General features: G+C 34.9%; 1 protein-coding gene across 1 annotated transcript in view; it reads left to right on the top strand.

Annotated features, from left to right (window-relative positions):
• The window catches only part of EPHX4 (epoxide hydrolase 4), a 43,033-nt gene that overhangs the window by 14,663 nt on the left and 2,762 nt on the right, over window positions 1-25,608 (top strand). Inside the window, exons 4-6 of the mRNA XM_046017298.1 lie at window positions 1,456-1,584; window positions 6,227-6,330; window positions 9,919-10,067. Of these exons, the coding sequence (XP_045873254.1) occupies window positions 1,456-1,584; window positions 6,227-6,330; window positions 9,919-10,067 (382 nt within the window). The remainder of the gene's footprint in view (window positions 1-1,455; window positions 1,585-6,226; window positions 6,331-9,918; window positions 10,068-25,608) is intronic.

Genomic DNA, 25,608 nt, shown 5'->3' with positions numbered 1-25,608 from the left:
CAGGAGGAGGTGCAGAGGGAAAGGGAAGAGCAGATTCCCCACTGAGCAGGACCTTCCCCTCCCAATGTGGGGCTCAAGCTCAGGACCCTGATATCATAACCTGAGCCAAAGGCATATGAACCGACTGAGCCACCCGTGTGTCCTGCGCTATCTTTCTTATGTTGATCAGCTAGTGCCACAATGTGCCCAAACATGGCCATAGGCATTTATTCACATGCTCGTGGGTGTGAAGGTCAAGTGTAGGCTGGACCACTGGGTCTTTGCCTCAGGTTACAGGTCCTGCTGGGACTGACTTTTCCCTCTGAATTGGGCTGGAACACAAGTAGCTTCTCCTCTTCTCCTGGAAATGACAGAAATGGCAAGAGGGTGAGCCCAGATGCGGAACCTTATTTCAATTTTCTGTTTGCAGCACATTGGTCAAAGCAAGTCATAAGGCTGAGTCCAAAGTCAAGTCATACTCCCACCCTATGACCAAAGCAAATCACATGGTTAAGTCTATCGTATATAGCAACATATACTGCTTTTATGGCAGCAGGGAGAGAGGAGAAGTAAATATTTTTTAACAACAATCGAATCCACTACATCTTTTTTGACTAAAACCCAGCTGCTACCATGGTATGTTAATGGAACTAATATTGTAAGAAACCCATGAAACCAAATTAAAGGCCTTTTCTACAATAATCTAAAGAGAACATAGGTCAGGCCAATATACTAAGAGGAGAAAAAAATGGATGAGGTCTGGGGGTATCAATGCAGTGTTGTCATTTAGTCTGATTACAATAAAATAGACTCAAAGACATTGATTTCCATCAGCCATATTTCATTCTTCTTCTGTGGTAATTCAGTCAGACTTGGCCTAAATTTGTCTTCATGCAATTTTCTAGGCAAATCAATAATATAGTCTTGCTTATGACCTAATTATGTGTAATTTTTACCATGGTTTTCCAAACTCGGGTTCGTGGAACAAGAGCTGAGCTAGCTATTTCAGATTTTTACATATTTTTTTTTTATATTTTATTTATTTGACAGACAGAGATCACAAGTAGGCAGAGAGGCAGGCAGAGAGAGAGGAGGAAGCAGGCTCCCTGCGGAGCAGAGAGCCCGATGTGGGGCTCGATCCCAGGACCCTGAGATCATGACCTGAGCCGAAGGCAGAGGCTTTAACCCACTGAGCCACCCAGGCGCCCCAGATTTAAAAATATGTATATATAGATTCCCAGGACAGATTCTGATTCTGTAGGTCTAGAATGGGGGCTGGACATCTAAATTTTCTAAAAAGCTACTTAGGTGATTCGGACATACAGGTTTTGAAAACACCAAACTCAGTATCTTCATGAAGTGCATAATTAGAGTCAAATTATGATGGGAAGATTAGTTTCAAAAGTGTACCCATTTTATGTATTGTAATGATGCATCCACCTTCAATAACATCAACATTTTTTTTCTCCATTACAGGGTATAGCAAATGTGTTCTTATTGGTCATGACTGGGGGGGAATGATTGCTTGGCTAATTGCCATCTGTTATCCTGAAATGGTGATGAAACTTATTGTTATTAACTTCCCTCACCCAAATGTATTTACAGGTGAGTATAAATTTTAATTAAAACATTTTTGATAATTAGTGATAATTCACTGTTGTCACTGACACTTTGGATTAAAAACAGTAGTTTTTTTAAATTAAATGACTAAAATATGATATTAGCATATGACAATGCTTCAGATACCTTGGCTTTAAATATTTTACAAGAGTGACAAATTGTAGTTTCATATTTGCTTGCATAATTTTATTTTTTAGAGAATATTTTAATGCTCACTTGGATAGAGATAAATGGAAAAAATACAGTAACATTACTTTGACAGTAATGAATCTTGACAACCTGGAAATAAATTCTCCTCTTGCCTGACTGCTTGGGCTATCAGGAATGACAGCATTCTTTAAAGCCGTAGTTCTCAAATTTTGAGTTTCAGGACTCTTTTATACTCTTAAAAATTATTAAAGACCCATTGAGCTTTTGTTTATATAGGACATATATAAAAACATTTACTGTATTAAAAATTTTAAATGAGAAAATTTTAAATTATATATTAATTCATTAAAAATAGTAAATTCAGGACCTGTTAACATAATTAACATTTTAATGAAAACTAGCTACATCTTCCCAAGCAAAATGTTAGTGAGAAGAATGTCACTGTTTTACATTTTTGCAAACCTATTTAATTTTTGGCTTAATAGAAGACAGGGGGATTCTCAGATCTGTTTCTGCATTCAGTCTGTTACAATATGTTGTTTGAATTGAAGTGTATGAAGAAATTTGGCCTCACACAGATTTGTAATTGGAAAAGGGAGGAGTATTTTAATAGTCTTTTCAGATAACTGTGGATTTTCTTCTTTAGCACTACAACAAACTCGAAAACTGGTGGTTTCTTAAAGGTTAGTAACAATGTAGAATCTGATGTCATATTAATGAACTTTTTGTACTCTGTTCCTTTAATCCATTAGTCTCTCTAGCAATTTGAATGGATTTTTTACCCATGTGTAATTTTGCATCATCATGCATTGGAAGATATTGGTTTGTAGAGATATATAGATCTTCCATAAGCCGGCACATTTTATTATGTTATATCAAAGAATCACATTCACTAATATTGCCCCAGTTGCATCAAAAAGTTGTTGAGTATTGCAATGCTGTCATGCTCGCAGTAGTAAATGCATGTCTCCAAAATTCTAATTTTTATTTGAAAGCTTGAATTTCGTTGTTGGCAACAAATACCGTTGATTGTTTCCCCCCAAGTGACAGGCTCACTTTGTTCATTTTCAAAAGACTATCTGTCAAATACTCAAGTCTGACTGATGATAATTTGTTAGCCATCCTTTCAAGTAAAAAACGGTATTCCATAAGAAATGCAGCTAATTCATCTAATCAACTCAAAGGATTGTAGGCATGCTATTCCTTGAGACAACCATTGTTCTTGGGTGATCAACAGAACTGCTTTATGTGTACATTCTGATTCATCTCAACGTTCAAAGGCCAGGTACACAAGGGTTGAAATGTAATAAAATTAATAACTTTTGCTATTTTATCTAGGACATTCCTAAGTGAAACTGGCACTTAATTTTATGTGTTTATGTATTTGTTTGCTGCAAGTATGTGGTGGCAAAGAAGACAATGACTGCTACTGCTAGGACTGTTTAGTAACACTACCGTGCTTTGTGCTCAGGCAGCAATGGCTTTATCTACTATGGTTTTTGTACCATAAGCACGAATGTCAACCAAAGGAGAAAAGCTAAAAATATCTTAGTATTGTAATGAAATAGTTTTGACTGTCCGGATTGCTTAAAGGGGTCTTAGGGATCCCCAGAGATCCACATGGTCTATACTCTGAGAAGCTCTGCTAAAAAGGGAACTCTCAGAATCCTCAGAGTGTTTAAAGACCAGTGAGCCCTGGCTAGGCACATTTTTATTTGGTTTTGCCAAAAACTACCATCTTGTCCTCTTTAACTGCCCTTATCAAGTTTTCTGAGTTTCAGGTACTGCTATGACTCACAGCAGCCCTCTAGGGAACAAAAAAATTTATGTTGGGAACATGACTACATAAAAGGGAGAAAGGAAACATGACTACATAAATATTGTATATTATAAGTGTAAGGGTTGGATTTTATTTTATTTTTTAAAAAGTTTTTATTAATTTATTTATTTGAAAGAAAACAAGAGAGGACAAGCAGGGGGAGTGGCAGAGGGAGAAGCCCTCTGAGCAGGGAGCCCAAGGCAATGAATGGCTTAATCTCAGGACTCTGGGGTCATGACTTGAGCTGAAGGCAGTACTTAACCAACTGAGCCAGCCAGGCACCCCAAGAGTTGGGTTTTAGATATAGAGCCGATTGTCCTGTTTCTGTTGAGGTGACAGCTTGGATGCTTAGGATTCAAATGTCAAACTGAAATTCCCTATATTTTCCTCAGTTGCGTTAAGTAGCAAAAGGGGTGCTACATGCTTATTCCATTGATTGGGATCCTCGAGTAAAGGTTATTTTTGTGATGTTGCTAAAAGGACAAATTGTAATTGATCATTTCAGCAAGAAGAGTCTTGAAATATTTCTGGAATTGTTTTATTCAGACTAGGTTCAACCTTAGTCAGCTTAATATAAGGTCTTCAAGTAATATGCTTGTATTTAACCCGTAATTATATTGCTATCTCTTAATGCAGGGCTGAATAAATTTTGTTCGATGATGACTTTACAAAAGGTATAGCATAACTTATCTCCACTTATCTGAGAATTATAGTTCTAAAAATTACAACTATGTGAACACTAACCATGTTAGTCACAAAATTAGAAATAAAAAAAGATGACCTCCGTAGCAAAAATTATATATACATAGTGCACAAGAAAAAATAAGTATGCATACTTAATATGTGTGATTACACTACTCACCAGTTCAAAGCTTCAGTGTCTTTTCAAAGCCCTTAGAGTCCATCTGGTCTGGCCCTCCCAGACCAGATTTCTGCTTTGCTCTCTGACTCATCTCATACCACCTCTCCCTCCTCATTCACTACACACCAGCCACACTGACGTTCTTTCTTCTTCCTAAGTGTGCCAAGCCCAGGACCTACTTTCTGTTCTTGGATTTTCTCCCTAGATTTTGCATAGCCAACTCCCTCTTACCATTCAGGACTTAGTGCACGTATCACATCCCCAGAGAAGCCTATTCTGATTACCTCTGCTAAATAATGTCCTCCATAACACCCAATCATCACTCTCAATCAGATTACCTTGTTTTAATTTTCTTTATGATATTATTGCTATCTAAAATCATCTTTTAAAGTATCGATTACTTATTGTATAAACTCCTTATTAATGGGAACCTCTTCTGTCTTGTTGACTGCTAAATCCCCTCACACACAGTAGATATTCAAATATTCCCTGAATGAATGAATTTTCTAGCGTAAATTTATAAGAAACACTTTAGTTTCTGTTGAGGCCCAATGAATAAGGTATTCAAATCCTCCTGTAAAGAAAGTCTTTATTTTTTTTTAAAGAATTTTTATTTATTTATTTATTTGACACAGAGAGAGAGAGAGATCACAAGTAGGCAGAGAGGCAGGCAGAGAAAGAGCAAGGAAAGCAGGCTCCCCGTTGAGCAGAGAGCCTGATGCGGGACTTCATCCCAGGACCTTGAGATCATGACCTGAGCCAAAGGCAGAGGCTTAACCGACTGAGCCACCCCAAGAAAGTCTTTTAAACAACAGAAAATTACTCCCCATATATCCCTAGGAAAAGTGTGAGATCACTGATAATAACCTTGGAGAAAAAGCAGTGTCGTTTGGGTTTCCTGTTCCTTTCTGAGTCAAGACTTCATAAAATGAAGTTTTCTTTTTATTTAAAGGGCTATAAACTTTCTAAACACTTGAAATATCCATAATAAAATATAAGAACATAGAAATTGTTCCAAAGATGGTGTAGCCACTCTGGAAAATAGTATGGAGTTTTCTCAAAAAGATGAAAATAGATCTACCCTACCTGGGTATTTACCCCGAAGTTACAAATGTAGTGATCCAAAGGGGCACGTGCACCCCAATGTTTATAGCAGCAATGTCTATAATAGCCAAACTCTGGAAAGAACCTAGATGTCCATCAACAGATGAATGGATAAAGAAGATGTGGTGTATATATATATACGATGGAATACTATGCAGCCATCAAAACCCCTGAAATCTTGCTATTTGCAATGACGTGGATGGAACTAGAGGATATTATACTAAGTGAAATGAGTCAATCAGAAAAAGACAATTATTATCTCATTTATAGGAGGAATTTGAGAAAAAAGAGGCTCATAGGGGAAGGGAGGGAAAAAATGAAAAAAGATGAAAGCAGAGAGGGATACAAACTGTAAGAGACTCTTAATCTCAGGAAACAAACTGAGGGGTTCCTGGAGTGGAGGGGGTCGGAGGGATGGGGTGGCTGGGTGATAGACATTGGGGAGGATGTGTACTATGGTGAGCGTTGTGAATTGTGTAAGACTGACGATTCACAGACCTGTACCCTTGAAACAAATAATACATTATATGTTAATTTTTTAAAAAAGAAATTTTTCCAAAGAGAATATACAGAGAGCTTACTTGTGGATTCTTTTTTCATCTCAAAGGTGGAATTGCCTTAAAACGAAGTTCTTTCAATAGTAATTAATTAATACACCTTGGATAAGGTCTAACATAGCATTTTAATTTCAGAATATATTTTACGACACCCTGTCCAGCTGTTCAAATCCAGCCATTATTACTTCTTCCAAATACCATGGTTCCCAGAATTTATGTTCTCAATAAATGATTTTAAGGTAAGTCAAATATGGTGATGGATGTTAACTAGAATTATTGTGGTGATCATTTTGCAATGCATATAAATATACATTGTGTATTTATTATGTATATATGTATATATATTATGTTGTATACCTGAAACTAATATAATGTTATAGGTCAATTATACCCTAAGAATAAAACTGAAAAAACTGGAGCCCAAGAAGATGACAAAATTAGGAAGTTAAAATAAAATAAAAATATACAGAGGCACTAAAAAAAAAAAAAGAAAAAAAGAAAGAACTGGCCCTTTTTATGTTGTCTGATTTGTTTAAAATATGCATTTATTGATTATTGTGATATGCTGTCCACTGTTAGGCATTTCCTCCTATGTAGAAAAACATAAGTCAAACAAATAATGTATTTATATTAACGAAAAACATTTAAAAATCTATCCTTCAGAAAGAAAAAATAGGCAAATGCTAATATTTAACACATGCTTCTAGGACCTAATCTATAGGCTTATTTTTACAGTCTCTGTACATTTGAATGCCCAGATATTGTTCAGTTTTTTGTAAGAGCCTGTGCCCCTACAGGCATATCTCTTTTCAGAGAACATTCCATGGGGAGACAAGGGAATATGAATGCCAGTTGACAGAGTTTGACATAACAGAAGTGGAGGCCTTTGGGTGTAAACAAACCCCTGAAACAAAGTAAGCATGCAGGAATTGTGTACCATGTACATGGACAACCAGGAGTCGTGTGTTGTACCTATTTTTTGAAACTCTATAGAATGCTTTTGTATATCTAACGTGGTGTTAGGTATTTAAGGCAGCTTTAAAAAAGACAATATTATTTAACTTGGAAATACTTCTGCATATATCTCTGACAGAAAAGGACTTTTTTTTTAAAAGCATAACTCCAGTACCATTATCAAACCTAACAAATTGAATAATTACTCCCTACGATCACTTAATATTCAAATTTCCATTCCATTGACTCTCCATTCAAATTTCCTTAACACTTTACTTGTTGAATCAGGAACCAAACAAGGTCTACACATTGTATTTGATTTTACAGTTTTTTCAATCTACTTCTATTATCTATTATTCTATTATCTATAATCTATTATCTTCTTCTTTTTTCTTAGCCCCATTTTTTTATTGAGGAAATTTGGTCATTTGTCCTGAGGAATGACCCACATTTTGGATTTGGCTAACTACTTCATCATGGTGTTATTTAACCTGTTCTGCAAACCCTTGTTTCTCCTACTTCAAGGATGCTAATAACCTAGAGACGTGGTCAGATTGATTTTTAATTTGATGAGAATACTTGTAGGTGGTGCTGTGTATTTCCGAATGTATTATATCAGGGAAGCACATAAGGTCTAGTTCTCTCAGCTTTCATAACACTTAACACTGACCAGGGGGCTCACGAGTTGTCAGGCTATCGAAATTTCCTAACATTTCACCAAATAATTTTAGCATACCCTCACTGCCTAGGTCCGTTATTTCATTAGGATTTGCAAAATGGTGATTTCCTAATTCTATCATTTTTATCTGCTTATGTTAACTGGAATTCTTCCTTTTATTAACTGGAATTGTCCACATCTACTGTTTAGTTATTTTGAAATACAGTTCACACAAGAATGGCAGGATAAATGCTTCATTCTTTACCTTTATAAACAACTTCCAGAGTAGTGACTTGGTGCCCTAGAACTCTCCAATGATAACCAATGAAGTTTTCTTTTTTCCATATTATTTATGAGCTCCTGAGTTTTGAAAATATATTTGGCATGTATCAGTCAATTACAGTTGTTCTTTCTGATGCTCAGATTGTCTCATATTAGACCAGTGGAAACTCCTGGTTGGCTCCTGTGTCCTTTTGACATAAATCTTCAGTCAGTAATAGCTTGGTTTCTTAATGTCCTGGGTTCCTTTTTTACTTGCTGCTGCAGATCTGGAATCAGACATTCATTGAAGGAACTTGGGCTCCTATTAGTAGGAAATTTTACTTAGAAACCACAGTCCGGGTGTCAAGGTGATCATTGTTACTGTGTTTTTATTGCTTCTAGATCTTTCCATTGGATAGAATTTGTACATACATATTTTTAGAGTGAAAAAAAATCACAAGTTCTTGTTCGTATTTCCAAAGCAAAATTGAGACTACAAAGTTTTGCTTAACTTTTATATTTTATAAAAACCATTTATGCTGTTCTAGTCATAATTCTACTACAAGGTGCAGAGAGGTCTCGCTTAAGTCTCTGTTTCCTGTTTCTCTGTCTCTATCCTATTTCCTCCCTCTCCATAGGGAAACCGTTTGGTTAGTTTTTGTTTCTTTTTTTTTTTTTATGGTTTCTTTTTTAGAAAATATAGGCATATGTGTATGTATTTTTCTACTCCTTCTTACACAAAAGATAACATACTATAAACACTATTTTCCACACTCCCCCCTCCCCTCCCCACCACTTAAAACTATGTCCTGGGGATCAGCTATTCCATAGTACTTAATCATCTCTATCTTCTCTTGGAGTATTCAGAACACATACCATCATGTTTCATGTTTCATCCCATAGTTTATTCAACCAACCTCCCACTGATGGAAATTCTGTTTCTAGTCTTTTGCTATTACAAATAATGTTTCAATTAATCACCTCCTGCATAAATCATTTCATAGTTTTGCAGGTGTGTTTTGGGGTTGAGGAATCTGCATTTTATTTTGTTTTTTAAGGACTGATTTATTTATTTTGGAGAGAGAGAAGCAGGGGCAGAGAGAGAGGGAGAAAAATCCTTAGCAGATTCCCCACTGAGCATGGAGCCAGGCATGGGGCTCATCCCAGGAACCTGAGATCAGGGTCCCTGAGACCCTGAGCTGAAATCAAGAGACTGATACTTTGTGGACTGAGTCACCCAGGTGCCCTGAGGGATTTGCATTTTAAATAAGAATCCCGATGATTCTGATGCAGGTGGATTTGATCTACACTTTGAGAAATGCGGGTAGAGAGCAGTGTTTTTAAATTTGTGGGTGGGGGCCCACTTGTGAGTCAAGAAATCAGTTTAGCGGCTTGCAATTTGAATTTTTAAAAATAAAGTAGAACAGAAGTGAGTTGAAAATATCACTACACACTATAATAAGAGTAAGGGATATTTCTTTTAACTTTTGTTTCAGAAATGTAAGTGTAGGAGTATAGACTAGATCATGATATAAAATGTGTTTGTTACTCTGGATTGTGGTCAAAAAAAGTTCAAAACAGTTGTAGGGGGAGAATAGATTGGTTGTCAGTAAACAGATCAACTACTGTTAGAATATTATGGAAGACTTTAGAGTGGTGATACTATCTGAGCTTAGCCTTGTAGAAAGTGAATAGGCACCAAGAAAGACAGGTTGCTTTTCCTAAGGGTAAAGTATACATGGGGGATTCAAAGGGAAGAATATCAAAAGTCAGGCCAGGAAAGCAAAAATGTGTCTAATGTGTTTGTAAACAATGAGGTCTTCTACTTGGCTAGAGCAGAAAGGGGGAGTTGTCACTCACACTGGCCATTCTCTTTCAAAAGCCAAAGGTTTAGTTTATGGTGAGGTAACTCACCATAAAAAAGTTTTAATTATTTTCTTTTCACTTAAATTAGGCTTTGAAACATCTGTTCACCAGTCACAGCACTGGCATTGGAAGAAAAGGATGTCGATTAACAACAGAAGATCTTGAAGCTTATATTTATGTCTTCTCCCAGCCTGGAGCATTAAGTGGCCCAATTAACCATTACCGAAATATCTTCAGGTTAGTATAATTTCTTTTTAGCTAAACAAAATATTCATTCTCTGAAGAGCCAATATTTTATTTTTTTCCAAGTTTTATTTAAATTCCAGCTAATTAACATACCATGCAATATTAGTTTCAGGTGTAGGATTTAGTGATTCAACACTTAACATGCAGCACCCAGTGCTCATCTCAAGTGTCCTCCTTAATACCCAAACCCTGTTTAACCAATCCCCTACCTACCTCCCCTCCAGTAATCTTCAGATTGTTCTCTATACTTAAGAGTCTGTTTCTTGGTTTGCCTTTCCTCCCCCCGCTGGCGTTCATTTGTTTTGTTTCTTAAATTCCCCATATGAGTGAAATCATATAGTTTTTGTCTTTCTCTGACTGACTTTGCTTAGCATAATACTCTCTAGCTCCACCCATGTCATTGCAAATGGCAAGATTTCATTATTTTTTATGGTTGAATAATAGTCCATTGTGTGTGTGTGTGTGTGTGTATGCATATAAATATATATATATGTATATGTGTATGTATACCACATCTTCTTTATCCATTCATGAGTCAATGGACATTTGGGCTCTTTCCGTAATTTGGAAACTGACAACAGGAAAAAGCAGGTGTTGGCAAGGAAGCAGAGAAAGGGAACCCTCTTGCACGTTGGTGGGAATGCAAACTGGTGCAGCCACTCTGGAAAACAGTATGGAGATTCCTCAGAAAGTTAAAAATAGAGCTACCCTATGACCCAGCAATTAAATAAACTAGGTATTTACCCAAAGGATACAAAAATGTGAATTCAGAGGCATACATGCACCCCTGTGTTACAGCAACATTCTCAACAATAGCCAATATTGTATTTTTAAGATTGTGTTCACTGTTTATCTAGAGACTCAAATAAAGTGTTCTGATTTTGTAAGTTGCATAATCTTTTCTTAAGGAAACTTTAAACATGGAAAAGTAGAGAGAATAGTATAATGGATCCCCCATGTAGTTGTCACTTATTTGATCCAAACCTCGGTCTACTTCTTCCTTACCTTTGGATTATAATGGATAGATGTGTACTTGTAATCTTATTTTTAATGATCATTATTCATTCAAGAAATATTTATTAAGCACTTTCTACATTCTGGTCTATGCCAGCACTCAAGATAAAGTAATAAGCAAAACTAGACAACAGTTCCTGATCTCACTAGCCAAGGGGGAAAAACAGACATCAAGCACGTAACCACAGCAATGAATATATTGTTATAAATAAACAAAGACATTGAAAGAAAGGGATGAAAACGGAACAAATAATGTTTGAATAGAGAAATGAAGAATAAGTTACTTAATGACTAGATAAAGTTGGGGATGGAGGGATTGACATTCCAGAAAAAGGAAATAGCATGTACCAAAGCCGCGTGGGAAGACAGAGAATTGTGGTTTTAAGTAATACAATGAGGGCTAATGTGGCTAGCACAGAGAAGACATTGAAATGAAAATGGGTCCAAGAGTTAGCAGTGACTGGTCATGCAGAGCTGCATAGACAATATTAAGTACTTAAGAGCTATGAATGTGACACTAGTAAATGAATGTTTCAAGCAGTAAAGAGAAACAATCCAATCTCTATTTGGATAAATTCATTCAATGTAAGGAAAGTACAGTGGTCCAGGCTAAAGAGCATAGTAGTAGCCTGAAGTAGTCTGAAGGCAGTGGATATGGGGAGAATCAGTAGATTTAAGAGATATTTAAGAGGAAAAGTGACAGGGGTTGGTGATGGGTTAGTTGGGGGTGGGCAGGATGAGAAAAAGAAGGATGTCAAGGATGGCTCCTGAATTCCTGGCTTGAACAGCTGTATGGATAGTCATGTCATTCACTGAGATAGAAAACACTAGAAGAGAACTGGTTGTTAGGGGAAGGTCATAAACTTTATTGATCTTTGATCTTATTTGATCTTTGATGGAGATGGTACCTTAAATATTCAAATAGGTAGATAGATACGAGGGTTTGGAATTCAAAGGTTGAGAATCTGTGCTGAAGATATGTAAAATCTTGGTGTCACTGACAGAGACAAATGATGCTTTTGTTCAGAAGATATTGTCTAGGGAGAAAGTATAGAATGAAAGACAAGATACAGAGATTTGTCTGCTAGCCATATTTGCCCTCATTGTATTACTTAAAACCACAATTCTCTGTCTTCCCACGCAGTTTTGGTACATGCTATTTCCTTTTTCTGGAATGTCAATCCCTCCATCCCCAAATTCATCTAGTCATTATGTAACTCATTCTTCATTTCTCTATTCAAACATGTCTCTAGTCAAACATGTCTGTTTGGTTCTCGATGGGAGAAAAATATTTCCCTTAAGAATTTGCAACCCCTGGGGCACCTGGGTGGCTCAGTGGGTTAAAGCCTCTTGCCTTCGACTTGGGTCATGATCCCAGAATCCTGGGATCGAGTTCCGCATCAGGCTGTCTGCTCAGCAGGGAGCCTGCTTCCTCCCCTCTCTCTGCCTACCTCTCTGCCTACTTCTGATCTCTGTCTGTTAAATAAATAATGGGATTTAAAAAAAAAAATTTATAAAAAAAAAAAGAATTTGCAACCCACAGCATGCCTCGAAAAGGGTTTAGGACCTTGAATTTATGCTACCTCTGTAACATTAGAATTATCAGGGAAAACATTATATTTCAATATCATCTTAGGCTGGTAACAATTCCTAGCAAGCCTGGCAGAAACAAAGGCAGAATTTCTCTGGAGGATACATTTCAACTAACACTTACAATAGTCCCACAGAAAAAAATCCTGTGAAGATGAGTTCATAATCCAAATTATGAAAAATACTAACCTACCATGAATGAGTCATAAAACAATTGCAGCAGAACCCTTACACATTTCAAATACTGGAACTATCAGATTATAAAATATGTTTAAATCATTAAATATATGAAAGAATAAAAAATAAAAGAAAGAATAAGAAAATATCAAGACTGCTGGAAAGAGCAGAAAGGAACGAAAGAAATTCTCGAAAAGAAAAACATGGTTATTGAAATCTAAAATGCCATAAATGAGTTAAATAGCAGATCAGACAAACTAAAGAGAATTATGAATTGGAGGGTAACTCTGAAAAAATCACCTAGGATCTACCTTAGAGAGATAAAGAGGTGAAAATATAAAAGATAGGTTACTATTGACATAGATATAGATAGATGATAGCATTAGATACACACACACATATCCATGCTAAGAATTTTTTTCTAGTAAAATAAAATAGAAATAGAGTGTATTATTTTCCTTTTTTTTTTTTTTTTTTTAAGATTTTATTTATTTGACAGAGAGAGATACGGAGAGAGAGAGAACACAAGCAGGGGCAGTGAGAGAGGGAGAAGCAGGCTTCCTGCCAAGCAGGGAGCCTGATGTGGGCCTCAATTCCAGGACCCTGGGATCATGACCAGAGCTGAAGGCAGACACTTAACGACTGAGCCACCCAGGTGCTCTAGTGTATTATTTTCAAACCAGTAGAGGGTGACAAGAAAGCTATCAATTCAAAAGAAGGCAGGAAAAGAGAAAAAGGAAGCAAAATAAATAGAAACCACAAAATAAGATCTCAAAAATAATTTAAATATGTCAGTAAGCATAATAAATATGAACGTATTATACTTGCCAGTTAAAAAACTAAATATCAGATTGGATTGAGTCACAATTAAGGCATAAGGACACAAACGGGTTGAAAGTAGGAAGATGGGAGAAAGTTACAGTGGGTATGTTTTATTTTATTTATTTAAAGATTTTATTTTTAGGTAATCTCTAAACCCAAATGGGGCTTGAATTTACAATCCCAAGATCGAAAGTTGCATGCTCCACCGACTAAGCCAGCCAGGTGCCTCTACAGTGGGTCTTATTTTAAATAAAACAAATCTTTCAAACTCTTTGAAGAGAGAATCCAAGGGGAGTCATGAGATTATATGAATGGGGGGAGAATAGGCAAACCCAAACCTTCTTTTTTGACTAACAACAACAAAATTTATAAATATAAATGTAAAAATCTTCAGCAAAATAGGGATGTTAATTTAAAGCATATTTGTGGGTACCCTTTTTTCAAGCAAGGCAATGATTAGAAAGGCAGACTGACATTGCAGAGGCTTCAGGTTATATCTCGTTGGATATAGCAACATTGTCAAGTCCATGTTTTGTCATTTGTTTGTTTTTTAGAAATAACATTTGTAAAGAGAGTTCTGAGAGAAAATAGAATGACATTTTCATACAAGTCTAAATTTTTAATAGGAGAAAAAAATAAGTTTTTAAATGTTCTTGATTTATCCCTTTATCAAAGTTAGCTTTGTGATACAAAGCGAGTAGCTATAATGAAAGAGAGAAAATATTCTCATCTTTCTGAGGCTCTTTTACTAACAATTGTTCATTAGGAGGCCCTGTGTTCCCAAGAATAAGCTCTAGAATCCTACTAATTAGCATGAAGAGAGAAAGAGTGAAAAAAAGCAGGCCTGTGAAGGTCAAAACTTAAAATTTTATATAAAGGTGAAAGACAGTTTGAAACTAGATTGCTATAGGTTAAATCTAGCTGCGTCAAGGTCACATCAAACCTTCTGGAAGCTCAACTGACCTCTTTTGATGGTTCTTTACATTGAGGTAATTAAGGCCAAGTACATAATTAAAAATGGTTATGCAATATATAATGACTACAAACAAAGTATGGTATATTATACTCAGGTAGGGAAATCATTCTCATTTATCACCCTAAGCTTCCTCAGGACCATAACCTCATTTAAGGACTCTCAAAAGTTGGAGCCAAGCAAGTAGAATGAGCTAGGAATTGGATTAACAACAGGATCTAACCTGCAGAAAGATAAACAAGTGTAAACCCATAACAAAACACCAAATAATAAAGCAAAAACTGAAACTTACAAGGAAAAATGACAAATCCACAATTACTACTGGAGATTTAAATCACCTCTCTCAAAAGTTGACCAATCAAGCAGGAAAAAAATTAACAAAGATATGGAAGATTTGAACAACATCTTTGATCTGATGAACAATTCTAGAATCCTGCATCCAATAACCAGAAAATACACAGTATTTTTAAGTACATAGAAATGTTTACAAAGATTGATTAAGTACTAGACTACAGAGCAAATCCTAACCAATACTAAAGGATCAATATCATATACATTGTGTTCTCTGAATATAATGCAGTTAGAAATGAACAATAATGATAAACTTTTGGAAAACTCCATATATTCAGAAATTTAAAAAACTTTTAAATTACTCGTGGCTATGATCCAGTAATTGCACTACTAGGTATTTACTCAAAGAAATAAAAAATACTGATTCAAAGGGATACATGCATTTTTATAGTAACATTATCAGCAATAGCCAAATTGTGGAAACAGCCCCAGTATCTGACTAATGAATGGATAAAGAAGATGTGGTATACATATACCATGGAATATTACTCAGTCATAAAAAAGAATGAAATTTTGCCATATCTAACAATATGGATGAAACTAGTGAGTATTATGCTAAGTAAGAAAAGTCAGTCAGTCAGAGAAAGACAAACACCATATAATCCACTTCTACGTGGAATTTAAGAAACAAAACAAGTGAGCAAGGGGGAAAAAAAGAGAGAGAGACAAAACAAGAAACAGAGTCTTAACTATAGAGAACAAACTGATGGTTACCAGATTGGAGGAGGTTGGAGAGCTTGGTTGAATAGGTGATGGAGATTAAGGAGTGCACTTGTGATGAGCATCAGGTGTTGTATGGAAGTGTTGAATCATTATACTGTACACCTGAAACTAGTATTAAACTTTATGTTAACTACCTGGAATTTAAATAAAAACTTTTAAAAAATTATTCATGGATGCCTGGGTGGCTCGGTTGGTTAAGCATCCAGCTCTTGATTTCAGCTCAGGGTCATGAGTTCAAGCTCCACACTGGGCTCAATGCTGGGCATGGAGTCTACACAAAAAAATGTTTTTAAAAAAATTACTCATGAATGAAAAAAAATAATGGAAATTAGTAAACACTAACAAAAAATAATAAAATCAAAACAAAAGCAAATAAAATCAAAGACAAAGACGCAATAGAGAGAATCAAAAAAAATCAAAAGCAGATTCTTTGAAGATCATTAATACAGACAAAATTTTGCCAAGATTGGTTTAAAAAAATGAATAAACAATATTGAGCAGAAAATAGATATTAGTATAAACTTATATCTTATAACTTATAAGTTATATGTGCAAGTTATAAGTATATAAGTTTATACTAATATCTATTTTCTGCTCAATATGGTTTATACTAATATCTATTTTATACTAATATCTATTTTCTGCTCAATTATTGTTATATAATATGTAAGTTATAAGTATATAAGTTTATACTTACATACTTATATAACATAACAGAGACTAAGATATAAAATTTGAGTTAACAAATTGGAGAACTTTAACAAAATGGGAAGCTTTTAAGAAAAATACAGGAGCTGTGGCTCCTGGGTGGCTCAGTTTGTTAAGCATCTGCCTTTGGCTCAGGTCATGATCTCAGGGTCCTGGGATCAAGCCTGCGTGGGTTCCCTGCTCAGTGGGGAGTCTGCTTCTCCTTCCCCCTCTGCCTGCCACTCCCACTGCTTGTGTTCTCTCTCTCTGTCAAACGAATAAATAAAATCTTAAAAAAAGAAAAATATAGCAACAAAATTGACACATGAAGAATTAGAAAAAAATAGACATAACGGTTAATGAACTTGAATTACTAATTTAAAGTGCTTCCACAAGAACACAATACACATCCACACAGACAGGCATAGGTGGTTTATAGATAAGTTCTGATGCAGAAATTCCACTTTTTTTTTTAAAGATTTTATGTATTTATTTGAGAGGGCAAGGGAGCATGAGCAGGGGAAGGGGCAGAGGTAGAGGGAAAAGCTGATTCCCCATTGAGCAGGAAGCCTGATGTGGGGCTTGATCCCAGGACCCCAAGATCATGACCTGAGCTGAAAGCAGATACTTAACCGACTAAGCCACCCAGACACCCTTAGAAATCCCACTCTTTAATAGATACTTCTAGACATTATAAAAAGAAGCCATTTGCTTCAGCTCATTTTGTGAAGCTGGTATAACTTTCATACCAAAACAAGACAAGGATTGTATAAAACCGGAAATATAGGTCAAACTACATTATGAATATAGATCCATAAATGCAAAATGAAGTAATTTTGAACTGAATCCAGCATACATTGAAAGTTAAACCAGTTAGCATTAAAATGCATTACTTTAATTCACCATAGTAACAGATTAAAAAGAAAAATATGATCATCTAAATAAATTAAGGGGCACCTGGGTGGCTCAGCTGGTTAAGCATCTCCCTTCTGTTCAGGTCATGAACCTGGGGTTCTGGAATCAAGTCCCACATAGGGCTTCCTGTGATGGGAAGCCTGCTTCTCCCTCTCCCTCTGCCCCTCCTCCCTGCTTGTGCACGCTCTCTCACTCTCTCTCTCTCTCAAATAAATATATTAAAAATCTTTAAAAATTAAAATTAAGAAGAAGCATTCAATAATATTCAACACATACTCATGCGACAGCTCTTGGTAATCTAGAAACAGAGGATGTGAAATTGGGCCTCAGGCCAGATAAGCCCGAATCTCCTGAAGGGATAGTATGAGAAACTAACCTTTGCTTTACTTAATTGTCCAAGAAAAAAATAAGGTATTGAAAGTGTTTTTGCACTGGTTATTTGCACCTGGATAGCTGGCAAGCACATAAAAACATATTCCAGGAGTCAGGACCAAGAGAATAAAAAGCCTATAACAAAAGCAGAAAATACTTTGTGGTACTGTCCAATAGCTATATCACCATGGGAAAGTTTGGAAGATCTGCAAAGTCCTTCCTCTATCTGATAGAATAATGTTATCTTCTGTTTATAAAACCACCTTTGTAGGTTTCTTTTCCCTTTGCCATTAAACTTGATATTCTCTGTGTTGTTAGTGTCTTTCTATTAATCACAGTAAGGTTTCATTATTGCAACAATGCAGAAGGGAACTTCTGTCTACCAGAAACCTATAACAAATATCAGACTTTATGATGACACACTGAAAAACGTTTTCTTCAAAAATGAAGTCTAAAGATAAACTTGGTGACTATGGAGGTCTTAGCTATATAAGAAAAAACGCTGGAAAAGTGTAAGTATTAGGAAAGCAAGAAACAAAGCCATGATAATATATAGATAATGTGGTTGTTATCTATAAAAATAATCTACAGAAAACTTATTTAAACAAAAATAGGTCAGCAAAGTTGATATATGTAAGTGTAATATACAAAAATATGATCTTATAAATGAATAATTAGGAAACACATTTTAAAAATAGATACCCCTATAATAGCAAAAAAAAAAATTATGTGTATAGGAATGACTTTATGCTGTCATAAGTTGATGCATGTCAATCAACTGTCAAAGTTGATTGGAGTTAGTGAAGAATACAGACTAAGGGCAGTGGCTATTTACTAATCAGTAGAGAAATATTTTAATATTTTAATAATCCATAAATACTTGCTATTGTAGACTAGTGAAAATTAGTCCTGGTTTATCATATTCATGATTGGAAAACTTCAATATCATATTTCTTGATTTTTCACAAATTTGCCTATAAATGTAATTTAATTTCAATCAAAACCATAAGAAATTTTAATGAAACTTGAAAAACTGATCCTGAAATTTGTATGGAAGAACATAAGGCTGAGGATGACCAAGATAGTTTTAAAGAAAAGGATAGATGGGTGTCTAGCCCTATCCCATATTAAGGCTTATAATGAGAATCTAAAATTAATAAAATATGGAGTTGACTCTGGGATAGACAAGTTGATTAATGGAACAAAAAAGAAAGCCCCAAAATGGAACTGCACATATGGAAACTTGCTATGACATAGAGCATTTTAAACCAGTGGTAAAAATATTCCATACGTGTTGCTGGAACAATTGGATATCCATATAGAATAAAATGAGATTAGATTCCTAGCTCTTACTAAATAAGAAATCAACCTTAAGGAAATTTAAAAAAATGAAATATGATAAGCAAAACTTTCAAATGTTTGGAAGGTAAGAAGAAATTTTCATGACCTCAGGTAGGAAAGATTTCTTAAATAAGACACAAAGAGCTTAAATTATGAAGAATACTGATAAATTTGACTACATTAAAATGAAAAACATCTATATAATAAAAGATACCATAAAATGGCGAGGCAAGCTTTAGATGGGGAAAAGTTAATTGCAATACACAATCAATCATGAACTAATAATATCTAGAGTTTAGAAAGAATGGAATGGATAAAGAACATAAAATGGGTAAAGGATATAAAAAGGCAATCCACAGAAGAGGAATTCAATGGTCAATGACATGAAAGATGCCCAAATTTAATAATAAATATAGGATATAAGTTTTACTGCTTGTAATAGAGACCTAAAATAGACGCATAAAGACATACATATATTTCTCTTACAAATGAAAGTGTAGCCTGGTGTGTTGGCTGTGCTCCATGAAATCATGGAGCTCTTAAGTCATCTTCGATCAGAGATGTAGGCACTTTATGTTTTGTTTGCCATCCTGGGGGTGTTGCCCTTGTTCTTGGGATCCAAGATGATTCAGTCAGTGGGAAGACGGGAAGGGGGGTATACTGGATACAACTTAGAAGATGCACACATTGTTTCTCATAAATCACATATCCTCACCTTGTTGTAAGAATGCTGGCAAGTGTATTCAGTCTATTCTGGGTGGCCCTTAGTCCAACTGAAAATTGGATTTTCTATCACTATAGTGGAATGGAAGAAGTTTTAGGGAACAATCTCTACATCAATGAGAAGTATTCCATCTCAAATGAATGGAAAAATTTTAACTTTTGAGAACAAGTGTTGACAATGGTGTAGAGGAAGATGAATTCTTACACGCTGCTTTGGAGCCTACAATCCATTTGGAAAACAACTTGACAATATTTACTAAAGTTGAAGATGTCTATATTTTCTGAGGAAACAATTCTGTTTGGGGAATGTACCTTAAGGAAACCCTTCCATAAGTGCACAAGTGGACATGTACAAGAATAAGATCAATATTATCTGAATTATCAAAGTAATTGGAAAATTTTAAATGGCCACTAACAGGACAATGGATCAACTGTGGTATAATCATAAGATGAAATTCTATATGGGAGTGAAAATGGAGTAAACTAAATGTACCATCCATGGATAATCTTAAAAATATAACCTTAAGGCACAAAAGCAAGTTGTGGAAGAATATGTACAGTATTAGATCATTTATGTGAAGTTATAAAAAATGTAAACCACCTCCATTTATTGTTTATAGAGATATATGTACTGTATTAGAGAAGAGCTGATAAATAGTACCCCTTTTTCCTGCTCAATTTCTGAGCCAGTTCAGAAATTGATCAAGAGTCAGCAAATGAAAACCAAACTATCACCTTCATTACTGAGAAAGGAGAGACTATCACTTAATATGAGAACCAGAATGGTCTTGCTAATGCCCTAGTGCCAGTCTAAACTTTAGAACAGATCACCCGTGGAAAAGTTTGCAGAACAAACTCTACTTCCCTTGCCTCTCAAGTCACTGCCTTCCACGAATCTGGTAGAGAGAGGAAGAGAAAGAGATTGAATTTCTTACTCTCAGGACATATTTGATAGACCCACCTAGTACAACGCTCTGAACCAGCAACTGTCACTCACCATTCAGGGGCGGAACAAAGATCCAGGAGGGGTTAAGGAAAAACACTCCTCAAAGAAACCATAGGAATGGGGAGAGGTATCTTAATACACATAATACAAGTTTAAAAACATCATGGGGATGATAAGTCATTCCCATGTCATTCCCCTCTGGTAGCGGTTCTTCACCATAGTGTGTATCAGAATCACGTGGAGAGCATGTTAAAACACAGATGGCTGGACCCCACCATTCAGTCTGGGATGGCTCCCAAGTGTTGTCATCTCTGAGAAGTTCTCAGGTGATGCTGATGCTTCTTGTCTGTTGACCATACTTTGAGAACTACTGCCTTAGGGTGGGTAGAAGAAAAATGTTATCAAGGAAAGGTCAAAAGAAAGGTGTCATCGTACTTGCAGTGTTTTATTTCTTAAGCTGGTAGTGACTATATTGATGCGATTGTTTTCTACAGTGTCTTCTTAAGGTAATAAAATATTTCCACATAGAAGAGTAATGATGGAGTGTATAACACTCTGGAAATTGCTGGTTTAATACTTATACATCAGCTGATAACTCAGACTTTGGAAAAGTAATATGGTAAAACAGACTTATTTGAAATACGTATGTTAAAAATATATTTTGATAGGTTGAATAATTAGCAATATAGACCAGAAATTGTTACTACTTGTTACAGTTTTTAGATTTTTCAAATTGTTTCTATACTTAACTAATATTAGTAATTTTTAATCACATATATTTTATCAAGTGTTTTCCCAAGAAGTTCCTCAGCTTAACATATTCTCCTAAAATAATGTTTTACTATTTATTTGCTTGGTTATTTGCTTATTTTTTTTATATTGAGGTATGATTGACTTAAAACATTACAATGGTTTCAGGTGTACAATGTAATGATTCAGTATCTATATATATTGTGAAATGATCACCACAAGTCTAATTAACATTGTCCGTATACCTAGTTATAAATTATTTTTCTTATGATGAGAATTTTTAAGATCTCTCTCAGCAACTTTTAAATATGCAATACAGTATACTGTAGCCACAATGCTGTACATACTTTTTTATTATTTTTTTCTTTTCAGGTTTTTATTTAAATTCTACTTAGTTAACATATATGTTAAAATTGGTTTCAGGAGTATAATTCACTTACATACAATACTCCAGTGCTCATCTCAACAAGTGCCCTCCTTAATGCCCATCACCCATTTAACCCGCCCCCCACCCACCTCCAATCCATTAACCTTCAGTTTGTTCTCTTTCATTTTTTCCTTCCTGTATGTTCTTCTGTTTATTAAATTCCACATGAGTGAAATCATATGGTATTTGTCTTCCTCTAACTGACTTAATTCTTTTAGCATAATATACTCTAGCTCCATCCAGATCATAGCAAATGGCAAGATTTCATTCTTTTTGATGGCTGAGTAATATTTTATTATATATTATTTTATAATATATAATATATTATAATATTTTATTATATATTATTTTATAATATATAATATATTATAATATTTTATTATATATTATATATTTTATATATAAATATATATTTTATATATCATGGTATATATGGTGAGATATCTATATATCTCTATCTATATCTCTATCTATATATATATATGCCATAACTTCTTTATCTATCCCTCAGTTGATGGACATTTGGGCTGTTTACATAATTTGGCTATTGTTGACAATGCTGCCATAAACATCAGGATGCATGTGCCCCTTCAAATCAGTATTTTTTATTTTTTTGGGTAAATAGCTAGTAGTGCAATTGATGGGTCATAGGGTAGTTCCATTTCTAACTTTTTGAGGAAGCTCCATATTATTTTCCAGAGTGGCTACACCAGTTTGCATTCCCACTAACAGTATAAGAGAGTTCCCCTTTCTCCACATCCTAACACCTATTGTTTCCTGTGTTGTTAATTTTAGTAATTCTGACAGATGAGATAGTATCTCATCCTGGTTTTGATTTGTATTTCCCTGATGATGAGTGATGTTGAGCATCTTTTCCTGTGTCTGTTAGTCATTTGTATGTCTTCTGTGGAAAAAATATCTGTTCATATCTTCTGCCATTTCTTCTCTGGATTGTTTATTTTTTGGGTGTTGAGTTTGATAAGTTCTCTACAGATTTGGGCTACTAGCCCTTTATCTCTTAATATATTTGCAAATATCTTCTCCATTCTGTAGGTTGCCTTTTATTTTGTTGACTGTTTCCTTTGCTGTGCAGAAGCTTTTTATCTTGATGAAGTCCCAATAGTTCATTTTTGCTTTTGTTTTCCTTGCCTCCAGAGATGTATCTAGTAAGAAGTTGCTATGGCTGAGGTCAAAGAGGTTGCTGCCTGTGTTCTCCTCTAGGATTTTGATGGTTTCCTGTCTCGTATTTAAGTCTTTCATCCATTTTGAATTTATTTTTGTGTATGATAGAAGAAAATGGTCCAGTTTCATTCTTCTGCATGTTACTGTCCAGTTTTCCCAACACCATTTGTTGAAGAGACTTTATTTTTTCCATTGACTATTCTTTCATGCTTTGTTGAATATTAGTTGACCATATAGCTGTGGGTTCATTTCTGGGTTCTCTGTTGTGTTCCATTGATCTATGTGTCTGTTTTTGTGCCAGTACCATACTGCCTTGATTCTTATAGCTTTGTAATATAGCTTGAAATCTGGAATTATGATGCCTCCAGCTTTCCTTTTCTTTTCAGAATTGCTTTAACTATTTAGGGTCTTTTATGTAGATTGCTTTGGGTAATATGGACATTTTAGCAATGTTGGTTCTTCCAATCCAGGAGTGTGTAGTATTTTTCCATTTCGTTGTGTCCTCTTAAATTTCTTTCATCAGTGTTCTATAGTCTTCAGAGTGCAGATCTTTTAGCTCTTTGGTTAGGTTTATTCCTAGGTATCTTATTGGTTTTGGTGTAATTGTAAATGAGATTGATTCTTTGATTTACTTTTCTGCTGCTTTATTATTGGTGTGTAGAAATGCAACCAATTTCTGTCCATTGATCCTATCCTATGACTTTGTTGAATTCAAGTATTAGTTCTAGGAATTTTTTGGTGGATTTTTTTTATTATTTTATTTATTTATGCAACAGAGAGAGACACAGCAAGAGAGGGAACACAAGCAGGGGGAGTGGGAGAGGGAGAAGCAGACTTCCCACTGAGCAGGGATCCTGATGTGGGGCTCCATCCCAGGATTCCCGGATCGCAACCTGAGACAAAGGCAGATGCTTAATGACTGAGCCACCCAGGTGCTCCTGGTGGATACTTTTTTTTATATTTCATATAAAAACATATTTCAGGGGCACCTGGGTGGCTCAGTCAGTTAATCATCTGACTTTTGATTTTGGTTCAGGTCATGATCTCAGTGTTGTGGTATTGAGCTCTGTGCTCAGTGGGGAGTCGGCTAGAGAATCTTTCTCTCCCTCTGCCCCTCCCCCCAACTCATGCTCGCTCTCTCTCTAAACTGGATAAATACATCTTAAAAAATATATATATGTAATATATTTCATGTGAAGTTCAGCCATTTAACACCCCAGGACCAGAGAATATGTCTTCTTCTCATTTTCTGGAAACTTCTCCCTTTTATCTCCAATTTGATCTGGTGATGAATTTATATTTTTCTTGCTTTTATTTTTTTTTGTAATTAAAAAATTTCATTTATTTTTTAATTGTGTTAATTCAACTATAATTATCATACAGTGTTCTTTTAGTTTCAGGTATACAGTATAGTGATTCAACGATTCTCTACATTACTCAGTGCTCATCACAAGTGTACCTTAATATCCTTCACCTCTTTCACCCATTTCCCTGACCCACTTCTCTTCTGGCAACTACCAGTTTGTTCTCTATAGTGAAGAGTCTAGGTTTTTTGTTGTTTGTCCTTTTTTTTTTCTTTGTTCATCTGTTTTGTTTTTTAAATTCCACAAATGAGTGAAGAATTTATATTTTTCTTTATTTTTTGACTAGTTGTCTTTTAAAACTCCTTTTATCTTACTGATTCAATTATTAGATGCTCACATATTGTTAAATATGCAGGCAACTGTTAGAAAATGTTTTACTTTTGAATATTTTATAACCTCTAGAATTTGAGTGACTTGCAAGTTTGTACAGCAATCCATGTATCAAAATTAAGTATAAAGTTTATTTTTCTATTAGTTTACCCATTCACAAAAACTTAATTTTTAAGAACATTATAACCAAATGATGACATCTTGAGTGGGAGTCAAAAGTTAAGTCCTTAGTGAACATATGTTCTAGCAGCATCCTATCAAACTCAAGTAGCCACAAGTCATTATTTTTGATGACTAATAAAAATGGAAGTCAATGCTGGAGAGTGTCTAGTGACGTGTTCATTCTCATGCTTAGTCAACAAGAATGTAACTATTCCATCCCACCTTTCTGAAGAATAGTGTAGCAGTAGGTGTTAAAAGCTTTAAAAATATTTATTTTCTTTAGCTCAGGAATTCCACTTCTACGGCTCTAGCTGAAAGCAATGATCTGAAATGCCAAAAAAGATTTAGGCACAAAATGCCCATTATAGCATCACTGAAAACATCCCCTTGTTTTAACTGATGATATCATCTAAACATTCAGTTATAGGACAATAGTCACTTATGGGTCATTACATCACAAAATACACTCTTTTACAATTACTTTTGAAAAACATTATAACATAATATATAACATTATAAAATGAGAAAATTCTCAAGTTATAATTTTATATATAACTTTATATATATTTTTATATTTTATTATTTATATTTATACATTATTATATATCAAGTATATATTTATATATTAATAACATAATACATAAATTTTATTAAATTAATTGAATTGTTAATATCATATGTAT

This window comes from Meles meles, chromosome 1, assembly GCF_922984935.1.
Source record: "Meles meles chromosome 1, mMelMel3.1 paternal haplotype, whole genome shotgun sequence".
NCBI classification, from domain to species: domain Eukaryota; kingdom Metazoa; phylum Chordata; class Mammalia; order Carnivora; family Mustelidae; genus Meles; species Meles meles.
The sequence above is the reverse complement of the archived record's forward strand: the minus strand, read 5'-3'. Positions and strand labels throughout refer to the sequence as shown.